The sequence below is a fragment of the Petromyzon marinus genome, chromosome 22 (assembly GCF_048934315.1).
Source record: "Petromyzon marinus isolate PM22_M1 ecotype Great Lakes invasive population chromosome 22, UKy_Petmar_22M1.pri1.0, whole genome shotgun sequence".
NCBI classification, from domain to species: Eukaryota; Metazoa; Chordata; class Hyperoartia; order Petromyzontiformes; family Petromyzontidae; genus Petromyzon; species Petromyzon marinus.
In genome coordinates, this window is record NC_133688.1 from 15,005,096 (window position 1) to 15,025,687 (window position 20,592).

A 20,592-nucleotide genomic window follows, 5' to 3' on the forward strand; every position below is an offset into this window, starting at 1 on the left:
AGTGCTCTCACTCACTATAGAGTACTCTAGAATACTCTCACTCACTGTAGAGTACTCACACTCACTATAGAGTACTCTGGAATACTCTCACACTATAGAATACTCTCACTCACTGTAGAATACTCTAGAATACTCTCACTCACTATAGAGTACTCTCACTCACTATAGAGTACTCTAGAATACTCTCACTCACTATAGAGTGCTCTCACTCACTCTAGAGTACTCGAGAATACTCTCGCACTATGGAGCACTACAGAGTACTCTCACAATAAAACCCCGCTTCTGCCGTCGCCCACTCGCTCCGCGGAAACGTGTCGCCCGCTCTCGCAGGTGTTTTCTACGGCTACAAAGGCGTGCTGCTGTTGCTCGGAATATTCCTGGCGTACGAGACGAAGAGCATGTACGCGGAGAAAATCAACGACCACCGCGCCGTGGGCATGGCCATTTACAACGTAGCGGTACGGCTTCCTCGCACATGGTTCTGTCTTCCGTGGAGAGGCCGGCGGGGGTTTGGCCGGGTCCTGGGTGGCACGTCTGTTAAAGGAAAAAAAAAAAATTACGTACTTTTTGGATTGCACAGTAAGACCTTGGATTGCGAGCATGATTCGTTCCGGAAAACGTGTTTGTAATCCAAAGCGCTCCGTATGTCAAAGCACTCAGTTGTGTACTCTTTGGTTCTATTGGGTAAAGTCACGTAGGTAAAAAATAAAATAACAAAAAAAATCACGACGTTTCGGCCACAGCACAAGCGGCCTTCATCAGGTGAAGGGACGAGACTGTCTGGAGGACAGCGCTGGAGTGAAAAAAGCCACAAGCTCAGACACTCAGTTGTGGTCACGTGACGCTCGGCAGACAAGGCGTGTACACGTACTGCTGCTCGTATTGCAAGACCCTCGCTCGTTTATCAAAACAGGCCCCTGCAGGGTGGGCTGGTAGGAACATTGGAATTTTTACACCCAACAGCACGAGATTTCACTTCGTTAAAGTATTGAAAGGGGACGGACGGACGGACACATTAATCTATTGCAGGCAGGTACACTCAGTTTACAACTTCGTTCCAACCAGTATTAATATTCATTTAAAAAAAATTGTGCTCGTCTTGCAAAACACTCGCAGGCCAGGTTACTCGCAGTCCAAGGTTTTATTGTATCTCAATAGCAGGTGCAGAGCACCAAGCGTGACGTAGAGAGGAGGCAGGGGGTGATGGGGGTTACAGAAACTCGGTGGACAGAAGTCCCAAACGCAGTGCTTCCTGAATTTGGAGACGGGGGGCGGGGGTAGTGACTGTGTGTGCTTTTATGTGGGAAGGGGAGGGTGAAGGTAAAATAACTTGAGATAGAAAGTGGAGGGAGCGGTGTGGGGGGGGGATGAAAATGAAAGGGAGGTGCACTTAGGAAGGAGTAACTTACACACGCTTGGTGAACTGGAAAAGGAACACACTTAATAACAGAGTAAGAATATGTTTTCATACTGGACGAATTCCAATAAGCTTTAAGGCTCACAGATGGCCCAGTTGGGGTGGGTCAGAACATATATCTGTGGGACCCTTTCGCCAGTATCAAGATATTTTAATGATAAAGAAAGGCTGTATTACCCTTATCTGGCATAAATACAGGCGTTAAGACATTTGTGGTTTAAAAAAAGGCATGCAGATATTAATGTTTGCACATTCATGTTTGCATGCTAGTGTTTTACCTCAAGTATGTGTGGTTAACGGAGACTTTATGCCTTGTAATAGGCGTCTATATGGTGTTTGACCATCTGAACACCTGTGTATATGCCACAAAGAGTACAACTTTTTTTTATCACACAGTACTTAATATGCAATGGGGATAGAGGTTTTCCTATGATGGGTGTTTAATACAAAACTATATTATAATTTGAAACCATTTGTCAAGCTACTGCTTGATGAAAGCCTCCCCATGCTGTGTCGGTCATTGAGGTTTTTTGGCCATACTTCACCACGGTGGTCCGTGCAGGTCAGCGGAGAGCCCAGCAGTGGTTCAGATATCGCTCGCCACTGATAAAAGCCGTGTCCAGGATTCAAATTCGGGTCGCCGGGTTAAAGCTAACCGCTGTGCCACTACTCCAAACAAGGGGTGGGGGGGGGGATGGTTAAGTTGCCCTGAATATACACGTCTTCGTGTGAAAAAATAATAATGTATTGTTACGCTTTCTGGAGGTGTTAAGATGTTCCAACACCAAATAGAAACCTTATGCCAGGAATCAAGTTCCTGCATTAACCACGCACGGTACTTGCGGTGAACATGCCAACAAACATGCTCTGACAATAAAATATACGCATTGTTTTATTTTTTAAAACGGATTGCCTTACACCAGAGACGGCCTTCTTTCAGGCCGAGTCTCACCAGTGTCAGACCAGAGAACGCCAAAATGCGAACCTAAGACAACGCAACTATCAGAACATTTATAACTCGGGGTGAGCGGCTACAAAATTAGACCTTTTTTTCCTGCCTGTATCGTGTTTACCCTGGATGCGAACTTATTGGTGCACAGCCGGCTTGCGTGTTCGCGTTATACATCATCGAAGTATGGACGTCAGTGGTAGTGACTGATGGGCACGATGTTTGTAATAAATAGTGGATGGACGTGTTGCGAGAAAGTGCAGCATATCGTGGCATTTCATCACTGCAGTATATCTTAACCCTTATTGTGACTTCATGAAGCCAGCGCTTGCAAAAATGCTTTTCATAGACATCCACTCACGAATGTCGCGTGATAAAATATTTACAGCAGTGTGTGCCTGAGTGTGTGTGTCTGCGAGTGTGTATGCGTGTGTGAGTGTATGGGGAGCAGTAGTAAAGTGGTTAGCACACTGTGCTACGAACCTAGTGACCCGTGTGTGATTCCACCATCGGTGATGAATATCTGAATCAGTCCTGTGCCTCCCCTAGGTCGATTCGGCCTTAAATTACTATTTGGTGTGGTGTGTAAACATCAGCACTGGAGAGACAAAGGCGGCCAGGCGTGTTGTTAGCCACCCGCTCGCTCCCTTGTGGTATACCGTAGGTGCTTGCTAACAGCACTTGCCCCAACAGTCTGTTGAAGGCTATGTGGGAGATCTTTGTTTTCTATATGTAAAAATACATAGGGTACAAATATATATATATAACACAGGTGTTAAATCTAGTAAACAATGTAAACATTGAAACAGCCTGGAATTAACAAAACTTCAATTGAATGAAATATAAAAGTGATTTCAGTTTTTAGGAAAGTAATGTACTGTTTTTGGGGCAGTGGTGGCGTTGTGATTTGTGCACTGCACTATTAGCCTGACAACCTGAATGCAATTGCCAATTACAGCCAACATCTGTGGTGAGCGATATGAAGTATAAGCATATAACCACCATAATTCACACAGCATGGGGAGGGCCTTCATCCAGCAGTGGATTGACAAAGGGATATAACTTAAGTTGTCGTAGTTCTAATAATGCCCCCCCCCCTCCCCTCACAAATCAGCATTGCCGGCAGACATGTGTGCACGGTCTTGTGTTGATTGCAGATTCTGTGCATGATCACTGCTCCTGTGACGATGATCCTCACGAGCCAGCAGGATGCCTCCTTTGTGTTCACCTCCCTGGCCATCATCTTCTCATCCTTCATAACCCTGGCCGTGCTCTTCCTCCCCAAGGCAAGCCTCTGTTCTCTGCGGGATTCTCACCTCCGCTCCCTCTCAGCGCCACTGCTCAAATCCAGAGACGTGTGTTCGTGTGCATCTCGTGCACGGCATCTTAACAACAAATGGCTGTGAAATATGAAATATAAGCAGGTTCACCACAAGCAAGGAATCTTGATTATGCAGCCATTGGATGTGGCTGTTTATAGTGCAGACGAGGCAATTTTAATGAGGCACTTCATGTCCATCAATTGGGGCTTGTGTTACACGTGGAGATGCGTTGGTATTATTTTGCACATTCACCGGTATTTGTAGACCTCTTGGATTGCACATTTTTCCAATACATATCGACCAATAAACCGATGCATGTATTGTTTGCTAATTTGCTGTCCATCTCGCAGGGGTAATGCGTAAGACCAGCTGACACAGGAAACTGGATGGACTGTTCAGCTCGCAATGTTTAGATTTGCCCATCCATCTCCACCGTGCAGATCCATGTCAACGTGCAGAGAAGTGGCTGAAGTTGCAATAAATGTTTACATCTAGAAATATTTCTTAACTTACAAAAAAAATGCTGACCACCATAGCGAGAGACATTCTCCAGGTATTACAATCAACAATAATGATATTTTGGGGCTATGTACGATATCCAGATGGCAGCGTGCTCAAATGCGCGGCTCGTGATCTGAAGGGTGACAGTTGAAATCCTGGTCTGGTGTGGACTCAGCTGTTCATCCTTCTAGGACCGATAAAATGAGTACCCCTTTGTGGGGAAATTTCACAGAGGTTGTCCCACGGAGAGACTCACCACAATGGCGTGGAAGGCGAACCCTGGCCCACCTTTCATGGGAAAGCATTGCAGCCTCAAGTTGCACAGAAAAAGAAAGGCAGTCGAAAAGTATGTGAAGTCATGAGTTTTCAGTTTCCACCATTCGAAACTTGCTGTCAAAACGTGAAGCTTAATGCGATACAGCACCGAAGGGGGAAAAAAAACAAGCTTGTTGAATTGTCCATGTTTTTGTATTTTAAACAGTTTCCATTGTATTTTACGTGGTGCTACATTTCAATACCAGAGCTCGCATTTTGCTGAATTTTCTGCTTAGACAACTGGCTATTAACGTGTTTATTAGTGCAGATATTTATCTGGAAAATCTTATATACTTTTCCTAGTGCACTAAGACCCTTAAAACATACAGCAGAACTCCAATAACCCGTGATGCAATCATTTGCCAATCCCTGCAATTCACGGATTATTGTACACCACTGCTCCCACGTAATTCGTGCTGCACAGCAGCGGATTGACGACGCTCTGTGGACCGAAAACCTCGTTCCGTAGAGGTGGCAGGCCTAACATGGAGCTGCAGACCTGCAGAGCTGCAGGAAAAATGATGAGTTAATTTATTTTTACATATACAGTACAGTATGTAGCAATTTATTTTTTTACATTGGCACAGGCTAGCCGTGCTGCCATGATTTGTTTAGAAGAAAATACTTTTTTTATACTTAGATGTCAAGTAAAAAACATTTTTAACCACATACCCACATGGCAGATTTGCTCCATTTGGTTCCTAGAAAAAATTAGTAATCCACGAGTTTATTGCCGTTTCATTTATCCGCTAGTCGAGTGCTGCACTTTCCCTGTAATCCATGATTTTTTCACGGATTAATGATTTTGAGCGGCTAATTCCCCCTCTGCATGAGTGTGATTTTTTTTCCTGAATTTTAAGTCTATCATCCACGCTGGTCCTTGAATCACAGGATGCATCAACAATATTTTAATTAGTTTAACACGTAGGCTTTCGCGACCAATATTATTCATAATAAAGGTTTTTGGGTTAGATCGCGTTTATTTATAAATGTGTCGTAACCCTCCACCACCCGACACGGCCAATCAGCAAAAAAAAGTGTCACGTTGACAAAAAGACAAATAGTTCACTACTTTAGCCCACCGGTGTGTTGAAGAGTGAATCCACATTTACAGTTTGAGTACGACGTTTCGCTGGTAAATACATCCAGCATCATCGGGCAATACTCAAACTGTAAATGTGGATTCACTCTTCAACACACCGGTGGGCTAAAGTAGTGAACTATTTGTCTTTTTGTCAACGTGACACTTTTTTTTGCTGATTGGCCGTGTCGGGTGGTGGAGGGTTACGACACATTTATAAATAAACGCGATCTAACCCAAAAACCTTTATTATGAATATTTTCATTATTGCTTTCGGCTGTGAGAAAGTGAAGTTTTCCAGCCGGTCCATCGTTGCCGACAGTGCATTTTTCTCACGGTTTTCGTGCAGATGCGGAGGATTTTGCTGCGGAACGAGCACACAGCAGAGAGCTCGGAGCCGTCCAACGTTCCATCCACCACTCCTGCAGTAGACGTGAAGGCGCAGCAGCTGGAGGAAGAGAATAAGGAACTGCAGAAGCTCATAACAGAGGTACCGAGCGACAACCAGTGGCATCGGACAACTCAGATAATTGTCTTATTAGCCGAGCACGCAGAGCAGGTGGCCGGGTGGCTCACAGATTAGAATGCCGAGTTGAGACTGCTTGAGACCCTGCGTTCTAATTCAAGGAGCTGCCTGCGAATAAACGGAGTTCGCAAGTGAAGTAAGTTGATGCTCTCTGCCCCGATCATCAATAGCCAAACGACAAAAAAACCTAAATTCCAGCTCTGATGAATAAAGATGTTGGTTTAACTACTGTACAACGGACACTCTCGGCCGCAAGGCAGGTAGGGAAGTGCGCGCCAGAGGTCACTTGAAGAGATCTCGCGCGTAGTTTTGTGATACCCGCTTCGATTGGCCGTTCTCTAACACGAGGGGTCACACTGATCTACGAGAGGTGACAATGCCACTTGCATCTCATGGCGTGATGCCGATGGCACGATCAGGAACAACGTGGGCAAGGAGACAAAACATTCTAACAAACTAACACCGTGCTAGCCTCTTGGCAAAACAACATTAATGGCAGACTTGACTCGAAGCTTTCGTGACTGCAGGGATTACTCTTTGTTTTTTTTTCTTTCGGAAAAGTTACGTATGAATAAGAAATAATAAAATAACATTTACACGTGACTTTACCGGAAAAACCAATGAGTAACATGCATGGCACTTTATGGCACTTAAATTTCGTACTGGCACGAGCAGTTGCGTTAAAGGAATGGGAACCTGCTCTTAGGTCAGAGAGAGGTTTTTTGTTTTGCAAGAAGTTTAAAAAAAAATCTATTTTGTAACCATGATAGAAAGTGTTCCCATCTGCTGTCCACCACCAGTCTTAAGCAATGCCCGTGATTGCAGCCAGAACAGCAAGCTTGACTCGTGTACTAATAATATGCTACTGTCATAATGTATTCGAATGAAGTACATTTTGACGGACCATTAAATGTACAAAATAAGCTCTTTTTTTTTGGTAGATGTCATTGTATGTGGCCCTCAAAGTGATTTCCTGTTGAAGTGAGCATTAAGGTGGTGCTCATCTCCCATTTACAGCTCTGAGCCAGTGGCGAACATTCAACGTTCCGAATGCAGGGACGAGTCTATACCAGGAACAGGCACGGCTCACTCCCCCCACAAACTTATACTCATTTTTATCAACCCTCGAGGGACGATGGGCTGAATCAACCCCCAACAAGAAGTTGAACTTGCAACCTTATGATCGCGAGCCCTACCGCTGAGCCACCCATCCGTAACATACATGATTTGACCTTTAGCTTCGCCAGGTCACCTTGTTTTACCCGTTCTGTGCCATGTCTTTAAAAACTGCTTTTTGTGTTTAGTTTGTTCTCCTTACCTTGCACCTCCGATTAGCGCGGTTGGCTTCGTACGGTTGCGAAAGAAGTTCAACGAGCATACAAACAAGGGCGATGGCGATGCTGCTGCCAACTAACGTTAATTTTCCATCAGCCAAGGCGTGCATTTTTTTTGTCTTCGTTCAAGTCAGCAAAGCACTTTGGCTTCGTTCATTAGCGGACACTCAAAATACTGGGCCAGCATATGTGCATTAATGGATCAGGTCAGCAAATACAAAATTCCAACGGTAAGCGCTCGTGAAACTTTGGCTGATGCGCTCCCACCCCCACCCCCCCTTATTCTTTTTTTCCCTTCCTCCCTGCCACTGCTGCAGAAGGAAGAACGGGTTCGCGAGCTGCGCAGGCAGATCATCGAGCAGAAGCAGCTGAGGGAGCGCAAGCGAGCATCTGCGGCCCGCAGCGGCAGCGCACACCTTGACAGCAGCTCCTCGAATGGCATACTGCACTGAGGGAAACGGGAAGGGAGGAAATGCGGCTCGTTGGGACAACAAACTTTGTGCAGCCATAGTCGGCGTTTGGTCAGTTTTTACAACCCCCTGATGATGCCCTCTCCCCCCCAAGTAGGTGAACCCGCAGTTGTGTGCAGTCGTTGTGCTGCGGTGTCATCATTTGGTTTGCGGCTTCACACCGAACTCCTCTGACTTGTGATCGTTGTCGGATACTTTTACCTGTTATTGAAAGCACACTTACTGCCGTGATTGTATTATCGATCATCTGAACACTGGATTGATTGATTTGGGCTCAGCTCCGGAAGAAATGTGTGTTTTTACAAAACTGCGTTTCATGCGTTTGCTTAAGATGCCATTGATTATAATCTGCTCACTTTAACACCTGACGTTTGCCGGGACATTTCAGAAAGTGCACCGAGAGAGCCTTTGTATTGTACTATTGTATAATTTAATCTGTATGTGTATTTACGTTGGTTACATCAATCTGGCTCAATTTTAAGGAACTATGTAATTATGTAAATTGCAAGTCCCTCTCGTCGTTTTTGCCCTCTGAAATATTCTTTTTTTTTTTTTACATGTTATGCAGGTTTGTATAACGCTGCACGTAAAGGTCACCGCTAAAGAGTGAGTTAGGGTTGTTTTACGCTGTCGTTTTTTGTTCTTCCACACCGTTTTAAACGGAGAGGTTCTCATCACCGCACGATAAACACGTTGGCCTGTTGGTAATTCTGAGAGGAACTAAACAACCATCGTGATATTGCCGGCTACACTGCGGTTTCCGAATGTAAGCAAACCACCCGGGGGAGTGAGTGGAGAAATTATTTCGTTTGTCCCGGTTCGGTCACTGTGAAGCAGAGGAGCTTATTTTTTAAATTCTGGGTGAGATGAGCAGTCCATTGCCCACAAGCTTGCGAATGGAGCTGTGGAGCTACGGAAACCCATATCTTCGTGTAATAATGTGGGGTTTAAGTGTGTTGGTTATCTTCTCACATCGTTTTGGCACATGCGGTGGATTATTACTATACCAGTAACACATTCCTGCGGAGGGAGCTGGTAGGAACGTTGGGTTGCTCGGCCAATGGCCAGGGTCAACGGCGGCACCACGTGGTGTATTCAGCACAATATGCCCGACTGTGAGGGCGGGCACAAGCCGGCGTGAGTAGGTTAAACGTTGAGTTTTATAAGGGCACCACGGGGTGACCAGCCCCTCCTCACCCAGCCCCACCCCTCCCACCCCCCACCCAGCCCCACCCAGCCCCTCCCCACCCTCCCCACCCAACCTCTCCCCACCCTCCCCTCCCCACCCAGCCCCTCCCCACCCTCCCCTCTCCACCAAGCCCTACCCCTCCCATTTTTTGATGCACGACGGACGGACGGACACAATAATCCCCTGTGGGCTGGTGTAACCAGAGGTTCCTACCAGTAAAATTACTAATCAGTATTGCGCTATGTAAAACATTAAGAAAAACGTTCACAAGAATTTGCACGATTCTTTCCTACATTTAGTAAGGCTGCTTACTAGTCATCAATAAAAAGTTGTACTTCAAATGTTATTGCATCTCAAAATACAACTTTGTAAAAACGTTTTTTATTGATAATAATGACGAGATGAAAGCAGTGTTAACTTTCAGTTTTAAAATAGCATTGTCTAAGAAGTGCCAAGTCCAGTCGAGGAATACTGTACCATATATTCTTATGTTACAATAAAACAATATACTATACTGTATGTACAATTTATCTCTGTGAAATACATGTTTACAAGACTCGGACAGCACGCTCGTGAACCTGAAAGTGTTCTTGGTCTTAAACACCTTCAAAATAAAAAGCAGTTTTTTTTATCAAATGTTGAAATATTTGCAAACTAATGGTTAAGGTGCAGCCCTGCAATTGCTTGCTCACGCCAATGCTGTCAGAAGGCCGCGATGGCCAGATGTTATCTGACTGGCCTGGTATGCAGGAGGTTGTGGGTTCGATTTCGACCCCGACACCTGTATATTTGGAGATTGCAGAACTCTCTCTCTCTCTTCCCGTGGTCACGTGGATTTTTCTCTAGGTCCTCCGGGTTTTCCCTCCACATTTATAAACATGCTTTTAGAGTAATTTGGCTTCTATAAATATACACATGATACACCACTTCGTTGAGCTATCAGTTGTGGCCAGGTCGCTTCTGAAAAATAACTATATAGCTCAGTGGGCCTTACCTAGTAATATATTTTAAAAAAAATGGTTTAGTTTACAGTTTAAGGCCCTCCACAGGGAGCTGTTGAGAAGCTCCCCATGAGGAAATGTTGGCCTAATTTTGTATGTACACCTGCCACACATCTCAGAAGAGGTCGAACTACCTACACAGTGTAGTTTGGTGGGGTAAAGTGTAGGCTACACTTTACCCCACCAAACTCGATCTATCGATCGAATGTGGTGTACCCATTTATACAGCTGAGTGGGCAGAAGTAGGGGTATTTAAGAAACTTGCCCATTCATTCAATTGCTGGTCCAGGAGATCGAACCGATGATATCTAGGTTGCAAGTCCATTGTCTTAACCATACCACGAGGAAGCCATCATTAATGTACAAAATTACAAGTGCCAAATCGCTGAAAAGCATTACATCAAAAACACATGCGATGCATCAAACATTTTGCCACAGTTTTTGACTCGTAAGGCAAAAATCACTCATCACTGACAGGCATTGCTGCAATCGCTGAGTGAAAGGTAATCAAGGAGAAAAGGCATTTAAAATACAATATTTGAATTTGGATGTATGGGCTGGAAGCGTGAACAGCAAGAGGAACAATGATCCATCTTCGAGAAGCGGCAGAGACGAAGCGGTCCGCCAATTGCGGCACGATTGAAGACGTGCAAGTTGTTGGAGAAAGCAATTCGACCGTAACGGTGGGAAAGATATGAGGGAAGGTGATCATCAGCCATGGCCATTACGCACACCGATTCGGTGAGGGCCTTCCCAAGCTGCCATCCAATCTCACTCCTGCGATGTACCAAATTCGCCGAGTACCTGCACTCAAGCCAATTTCATCGCTCCATCTCCAGGGGTAGGCGAAGTCCTCTCGGCGGAGATTATATGCTGTTCATTTGGCCATCGGCCTTAATCGATGACTCCCAGTAACGTGTCCTCTCTCCAAGTTCAATTTGCTTTTCTCGACCTTCAGAATGCCAACCCGCTCACCATCTTCATTCCACGCATCCACGTGCGGTCTCACGATATCATTTCAGATTGCACAAACATTTAAAGGGTGCAAATAAGCGCGGATAAAAGATGCACGATTGGAATGACGTCAGCGAAACAAGCATAATTTATACCGTGAAAAAAGCGCGTTCATTATGTCCAATGTGGCTTTGCTATTATTATTTTTTGCCCTGAATATACGACTGTTTTCAATGCAGTTGTTCTATCGTCGTCTGTATTGCAGGACACAATTAATCGTGGAATATTTTCCACGCCCTCTGCCAAATAGCCTACCAAACAGAGACGGGTGAAATAAAATAAATAAATAAAATCTGAGCTCTGCGTTGAAATGAAAGGCCGAGCCGAAACCCAGTTTCACTTCGCGATGTCGTTGCGTTGCCTTCGTTTGCTCCGCTTGTTGTTTGTTGATCCGTGATCGCGAGTTCTCCACCGGAACGACAGTGACCCCTAGGGTTCAGAGTTAGTACTGTAAAGTAATCCTGAAAGCCACGCGTTAAGGTCATCACTCTCCTGTATTGGTGAGCATGATCGGGTGCATCGAGCGGCGTTGCTTTAAACTTGTTTTGGCCCACGGACCACTCAGTCGACGCAAACAATTCCACAGAAGCTCCCCCCACCCCCTGGTAAAATACAAATGATTAACTTTATTTTTTTACTCAGCTATGCTTTTTTTTAGGGAGGTGTGCGGTACGTTTAGATCTTAGAGTTAGGGTAGTTTATTCAGGGTAGTTTACCTCATACAGTTTGTTTTGGGGTTGGATCGCGTAAATATTGTGTCGTTAAACCCACCACCACCCGACACAGCCAATTAGTAAGGTGTGTGGCGTAAATAGAACATACCAATTAATTACTAGTACAATACGCCTGTGTGTTGGAGAGCAAAGCCACAACATTTACCATCTGAGTGCGACGTTTCGCCAGTAATTACAGCTAGCTTCATCAGGCGGCAGCCCAAAAAAAACTGTATTATTGATGATATTGGTCGCGAAAGCCCACGTGTAAAACGAGTTTACCTGACTTGTTTTTAATCAAATATCATCAGTAAAACATTAATTGAAGTCCCAAACAACATAATGTTTAGTAAAAATTGTCATTGTTCCCAGATCACAGCCGCGCGGACTACCTGGAGGACCTTCGCGGACCATCTGGTGGTCTGGGGAAGCAGACTTTGAGAACCACTGCTCTAGAGTAGAGCGCCGTCCAACACACTGATTTACCTCCTCATCGGTTTAGTCCCGTTCTTTCACCTCGTCTCCCCTTACTGGTTTTCTGACCAGCTGACACTCTCACCAGATACCATCACCAGCTGACACTCTCACCAGATACTACTCACCAGCTGACACTCTCACAAGAACACCACTCACCAGCTGACACTCTCACCAGATACCACTCACCAGCTGACACGCTTACCAGATACCACTCACTAGTTGACACTCCCACCAGATGTCACTCACCAGCTGATACACTCACCTGATGCCACTCACTAGCTGACACCAGATACAACTCACCAGCTAACACTTTTACCAGAATGCCACTCACCAGCTGACACTCTCACTAGATACCACTCACCAACTGACACTCACCAGATACCACTCACCTCCTGACACTCTCACCAGATACTACTCACCACGTGACACTCTCACTAGATACCACTCACCAAACTGACACTCACCAGAAACTACTCACCAGCTGACACTCTCACCAGATACCACTCACTAGTTGACACTCCCACCAGATGTCACTCACCAGCTGATACACTCACCAGATGTCACTCACCAGCTGATACACTCACCTGATGCCACTCACTAGCTGACACTCACCAGATACAACTCACCAGCTGACACTTTTACTAGAATGCCACTCACCAGCTGACACTCTCACCAGATATCACTCACCAGCTGACACTCTCACCAGATACCACTCACCAGTTGACACTCTCACCAGATACCACTCACCACGTGACACTCTCACCAGATACCACTCACCAGTTGACACTCTCACCAGATACCACTCACCACGTGACACTCTCACCAGATACCACTCACCAGCTGACACTCTCACCAGATACCACTCACCAGCTGACACTATCACCAGATACCACTCACCTGACACTCTCACCAGACACCACTCACCTGACACTCACCAGATACCACTCACCTGACACTCTCACCAGATACCACTCACCTGACACTCTCACCAGATACTACTCACCTGACACTCTCACCAGATACACTTGCCTAACACTCTCACCAGATACTACTCACCTGACACTCTCACCAGATACACTTGCCTAACACTCTCACCAGATACCACTCACCTGACACTCTCACCAGATACCACTCACCTGACACTCTCAGCAGATACCACTCACCTGACACTCTCACCAGATACTACTCACCTGACACTCACCAGATACCACTCACTTGACACTCTCACCAGATACCACTCACCTGACACTCACCAGATACCACTCACCTGACACACTCACCAGATACTACTCACCTGACACCCACCAGATACCACTCACCTGACACACTCACCAGATACTACTCACCTGACACTCTCACCAGATACCACTCACCTGACACTCACCAGATACCACTCACCTGACACCAGATACCACTCACCTGACACTCTCATCGGATACCACTCACCGGACACTCGCCAGATACTACTCACCTGACACTCTCACCAGATACCACTCACCTGACACTCTCACCAGATACCACTCACCTGACACTCTCACCAGATACCACTCACCTGACACTCTCACCAGATACCACTCACTTGACACTCACCAGATACCACTCACCTGACACCAGATACCACTCACCTGACACTCTCACCAGATACTACTCACCTGACACTCTCACCAGATACCACTCACTTGACACTCACCAGATACCACTCACCTGACACCAGATACCACTCACCTGACACTCTCACCAGATACTACTCACCTGACACCCTCACCAGATACTACTCACCTCACACTCACCAGATACCACTTACCTGACACTCTCACCAGATACCACTCACCTGACACTCTCACCAGATACCACTCACCTGACACTCTCACCAGATACCACTCACCTGACACTCTCACCAGATACCACTCACCTGACACTCTCACTAGATACCACTCACCTGACACTCTCACCAGATACCACTCACCTGACACTCTCACCAGATACCACTCACCTGACACTCACCAGATACCACTCACCTGACACTCACCAGATACAACTCACCTGACACTCTCACCAGATACCACTCACCTGACACTCACCAGATAACACTCACCTGACACTCACCAGATACTACTCACCTGACACTCTCACCAGATACTACTCACCTGACACTCACCAGATACCACTCACCTGACACTCACCAGATACCACTCACCTGACACTCACCAGATACCACTCACCTGACACTCTCACCAGATACCACTCAACTGACACTCACCAGATACTACTCACCTGACACTCTCACCAGATACTACTCACCTGACACTCTCAATAGATACCACTCACCTGACACACTCACCAGATACCACTCACCTGACACTCTCACCAGTTACCACTCACCTATACCACTCACCTGACACTCTCTCCAGATACTACTCACCTGACACTCTCACCAGATACCACTCACCTGACACACTCACCAGATACCACTCTCCTGACACACTCACCAGATACCACTCACCTGACACACTCACCAGATACTACTCACCTGACACTCTCACCAGATAGCACTCACCTAACACTCTCACCAGATACCACTCACCTGACACTCACCAGATACTACTCACCTGACACTCTCACCAGATACCACTCAACTGACACTCACCAGATACCACTCACCTGACACTCTCACCAGATACCACTCACCTGACACTCACCAGATACCACTCACCTGACAATCTCACAAGATACTACTCACCTGACACTCTCACCAGATAACACTCACCTGACACTCTCACCAGATACTACTCACCTGAAACTCTCACCAGATACTACTCACGTGACACTCACCAGATACCACTCACCTGACACTCTCACTAGATACCACTCACCTGACACTCTCACCAGATAACACTCACCTGACACTCACCAGATACTGCTCACCTGACACTCTCACCAGATACTACTCACCTGACACTCACCAGATACCACTCACCTGACACTCTCACCAGTTACTACTTACCTGACACTCACCAGATACCACTCACCTGACACTCACCAGATACCACTCACCTGACACACTCACCAGATACCACTCACCTGACACTCACCAGTTACCACTCACCTGACACTCTCACCAGATACTACTCACCTGACACTCTCACCAGATACTGCTCACCTGAAACTCTCACCAGATACTACTCACGTGACACGCACCAGATACCACTCACCTGACACTCACCAGATACCACTCCCCTGACAATCACCAGATACTACTCAGCTGATACTCACCAGATACTACTCACCTGACACTCTCACCAGATATTACTCACGTGACACTCACCAGATACCACTCACCTGAAATTCTCACCAGATACCACTCACCTGACACTCTCACCAGATACTACTCACCTGACTCTCACCAGATACCACTCACCTGAAACTCTCACCAGATACTAATCACCTGACACTCTCACCAGATACCACTCACCTGACACTCATCAGATACCACTCACCTGACACTCTCACCAGATACCACTCACCTAACACTCACCAGATACCACTCACCTGACAATCTCACAAGATACTACTCACCTGACACTCTCACCAGATAACACTCACCTGACACTCTCACCAGATACTACTCACCTGAAACTCTCACCAGATACTACTCACGTGACACTCACCAGATACCACTCACCTGACACTCTCACTAGATACCACTCACCTGACACTCTCACCAGATAACACTCACCTGACACTCACCAGATACTGCTCACCTGACACTCTCACCAGATACTACTCACCTGACACTCACCAGATACCACTCACCTGACACTCTCACCAGTTACTACTTACCTGACACTCACCAGATACCACTCACCTGACACTCACCAGATACCACTCACCTGACACACTCACCAGATACCACTCACCTGACACTCACCAGTTACCACTCACCTGACACTCTCACCAGATACTACTCACCTGACACTCTCACCAGATACTGCTCACCTGAAACTCTCACCAGATACTACTCACGTGACACTCACCAGATACCACTCACCTGACACTCACCAGATACCACTCACCTGACACTCACCAGATACTACTCAGCTGATACTCACCAGATACTACTCACCTGACACTCTCACCAGATATTACTCACGTGACACTCACCAGATACCACTCACCTGAAATTCTCACCAGATACCACTCACCTGACACTCTCACCAGATACTACTCACCTGACTCTCACTAGATACCACTCACCTGAAACTCTCACCAGATACTAATCACCTGACACTCTCACCAGATACCACTCACCTGACACTCATCAGATACCACTCACCTGACACTCTCACCAGATACCACTCACCTGACACTCACCAGATACCACTTACCTGACACTCTCACCAGATACTACTCACCTGACACTTTCACCAGATACTACTCACCTGACACACTCACCAGATACCACTCACCTGATACTCTCACCAGATACCACTCACCTGACACTCACCAGATACTACTCACCTGACACTCTCACCAGATACCACTCACCTAACACTCACCAGATACCACTCACCTGACACTCTCACCAGATACCACTCACCTGACACTCTCACCAGATAACACTCACCTGACACTCACTAGATACCACTCACCTGACACTCTCACCAGATACCACTCACCTGACACTCACCAGATACCACTCACCTGACACCATATACCACTCACTTGACACTCTCACCAGATACTACTGACCTGACACTCTCACCAGATACTACTCACCTGATACTCTCACCAGATACTACTCACCTGACACCCTCACCAGATACCACTGACCTGATACTCTCACCAGATACCACTCACCTGACACTCACCAGATACTACTCACCTGACACTCTCACCAGATACCACTCACCTAACACTCACCAGATACCACTCACCTGACACTCTCACCAGATACCACTCACCTGACACTCTCACCAGATAACACTCACCTGACACTCACCAGATACTACTCACCTGACACTCTCACCAGATACCACTCACCTGACACTCTTACTACATACCACTCACCTGACACTCTCACCAGATACCACTCACCTGACACTCACCAGATACCACTCACCTGACACCAGATACCACTCACCTGACACTCTCACCAGATACTACTCACCTGACACTCTCACCAGATACTACTCACCTGATACTCTCACCAGATACTACCCACCTGACACACTCACCAGATACCACTCACCTGATACTCTCATCAGATACCACTCACCTAACACTCACCAGATACCACTCACCTGACACTCTCACCAGATACCACTCACCTGACACTCTCACCAGATAACATTCACCTGACACTCACCAGATACTACTCTCCTGACACTCTCACCAGATACCACTCACCTGACACTCTCACTAGATACCACTCACCTGACACTCTCACCAGATACCACTCACCTGACACTCACCAGATACCACTCACCTGACACTCACCAGATACCACTCACCTGACACTCACCAGATACCACTCACCTGACACTCTCACCAGATACTACTCACCTGACACTCTCACCAGATACTACTCACCTGAAACTCTCACCAGATACTACTCACGTGACACTCACCAGATACCACTCACCTGACACTCATCAGATACCACTCCCCTGACACTCACCAGATACTACTCACCTGATACTCACCAGATACTACTCACCTGACACTCTCACCAGATACTACTCACCTGACACTCACCAGATACCACTCACCTGAAACTCTCACCAGATACCACTCACCTGACACTCACCAGATACCACTCACCTGACACTCTCACCAGATACTAATCACCTGACACTCTCACCAGATACCACTCATCTGACACTCATCAGATACCACTCACCTGACACTCTCACCAGATACCACTCACCTGACACTCACCAGATACCACTCACCTGACACTCACCAGATACCACTCACCTGACACTCACCAGATACCACTCACCTGACACTCTCACCAGATACTACTCACCTGACACTCTCACCAGATACTACTCACCTGAAACTCTCACCAGATACTACTCACGTGACACTCACCAGATACCACTCACCTGACACTCATCAGATACCACTCCCCTGACACTCACCAGATACTACTCACCTGATACTCACCAGATACTACTCACCTGACACTCTCACCAGATACTACTCACCTGACACTCACCAGATACCACTCACCTGAAACTCTCACCAGATACCACTCACCTGACACTCACCAGATACCACTCACCTGACACTCTCACCAGATACTAATCACCTGACACTCTCACCAGATACCACTCATCTGACACTCATCAGATACCACTCACCTGACACTCTCACCAGATACCACTCACCTGACACTCACCAGATACCACTCACCTGACACTCTCACCAGATACTACTCACCTGACATTCTCACCAGATACCACTCACCTGACACTCATCAGATACCACTCACCTGACACTCTCACCAGATACCACTCACCTGACACTCACCAGATACCACTCACCTGACACTCTCACCAGGTACTACTCACCTGACACTCTCACCAGATACCACTCACCTGATACTCTCACCAGATACCACTCACCTGACACACTCACCAGATACCACTCACCTGACACTCTCACTAGATACCACTCACCTGACACTCTCACCAGATACCACTCACCTGACACTCACCAGATACCACTCACCTGACACCAGATACCACTCACCTGACACTCTCACCAGATACTACTCACCTGACACTCTCACCAGATACTACTCACCTGATACTCTCACCAGATACTACTCACCTCACACACTCACCAGATACCACTCACCTGATACTCTCTCCAGATACCACTCACCTGACACTCACCAGATACTACTCACCTGACACTCTCACCAGATACCACTCACCTAACACTCACCAGATACCACTCACCTGACACTCTCACCAGATACCACTCACCTGACACTCTCACCAGATAACACTCACCTGACACTCACCAGATACTACTCACCTGACACTCTCACCAGATACCACTCACCTGACACTCTCACTAGATACCACTCACCTGACACTCTCACCAGATACCACTCACCTGACACTCTCACCAGATACCACTCACCTGACACTCTCACCAGATACCACTCACCTGACACTCTCACCAGATACCACTCACCTTACACTCTCACTAGATACCACTCACCTGACACTCTCACCAGTTACCACTCACCTGACACTCACCAGATACCACTCACCTGACACCAGATACCACTCACCTGACACTCTCACCAGATACCACTCACCTGACACTCACCAGATACTACTCACCTGACACTCTCACCAGATACCACTCACCTGACACTCTCACCAGATACCACTCACCTGACACTCTCACCAGATACCACTCACCTGACACTCTCACCAGATACCACTCACCTGACACTCTCACCAGATACCACTCACCTGACACTCACCAGATACCACTCACCTGACACTCTCACCAGATACCACTCACCTGACACTCTCACCAGATAACACTCACCTGACACTTACCAGATACTACTCACCTGACACTCTCACCAGATACCACTCACCTGACACTCTCACTAGATACCACTCACCTGACACTCTCACCAGATACCACTCACCTGACACTCACCAGATACTACTCACCTGACACCAGATACCACTCACCTGACACTCTCACCAGATACCACTCACCTGACACTCTCACCAGATACCACTCACCTGACACCAGATTCCACTCACCTGACACTCTCACCAGATACCACTCACCTGACACTCACCAGTTACAACTCACCTGACACTCACCAGATACTACTCACCTGACACTCACCAGTTACTACTCACCTGACACTCACCAGTTTCCCCTCCCCTGACACCCACTAGCAGTTACCAACCAGGCACTCACTTGACATCTAACCCTCAGCAGACACCACTCACTCATTCATCCCTCATGTACTCGTTTATCTCTCATCCAGGCACTCATTCGTTCACGTATTCATCGAATTCATTCTCATTATGGCAATTAAATCACTAATTCCACTCATTCGTTCACTCACTCAATCGTCTCGTTCTTTTCATTCGCCCATTTATCTCTCATTTCCGCATTCATTAATGCATTCTTTCCTCATATTTTCATACATTTCTCAATCACTGACTCGTTCCTCCCTCGTTAATTTAATCAATCCTCTCATTCACTCATTGAAGCCTCTCATTCTTCTGTACG

At 46.8% G+C, this 20,592-nt stretch overlaps 1 protein-coding gene across 6 annotated transcripts in view; it reads left to right on the forward strand.

Annotated features, from left to right (window-relative positions):
• Positions 1–9,630, forward strand: part of LOC116944955 (gamma-aminobutyric acid type B receptor subunit 1-like) — an 86,256-nt gene extending 76,626 nt beyond the window's left edge. For 5 of the 6 annotated variants that reach the window (XM_032958939.2, XM_076068748.1, XM_032958938.2 and 2 more), the window contains 4 exons: positions 331–458; positions 3,524–3,652; positions 5,935–6,075; positions 7,763–9,630. In XM_032958939.2, coding sequence (XP_032814830.1) covers positions 331–458; positions 3,524–3,652; positions 5,935–6,075; positions 7,763–7,897 — 533 coding nt within the window. In that variant the 3' untranslated portion in view covers positions 7,898–9,630. Of the gene's footprint in view, positions 1–330; positions 459–3,523; positions 3,653–5,934; positions 6,076–7,762 lie in introns of those variants that run through there. The other variant, XM_032958942.2, reaches the window with a different exon arrangement.
• Positions 9,631–20,592: the final 10,962 nt, after the last annotated feature.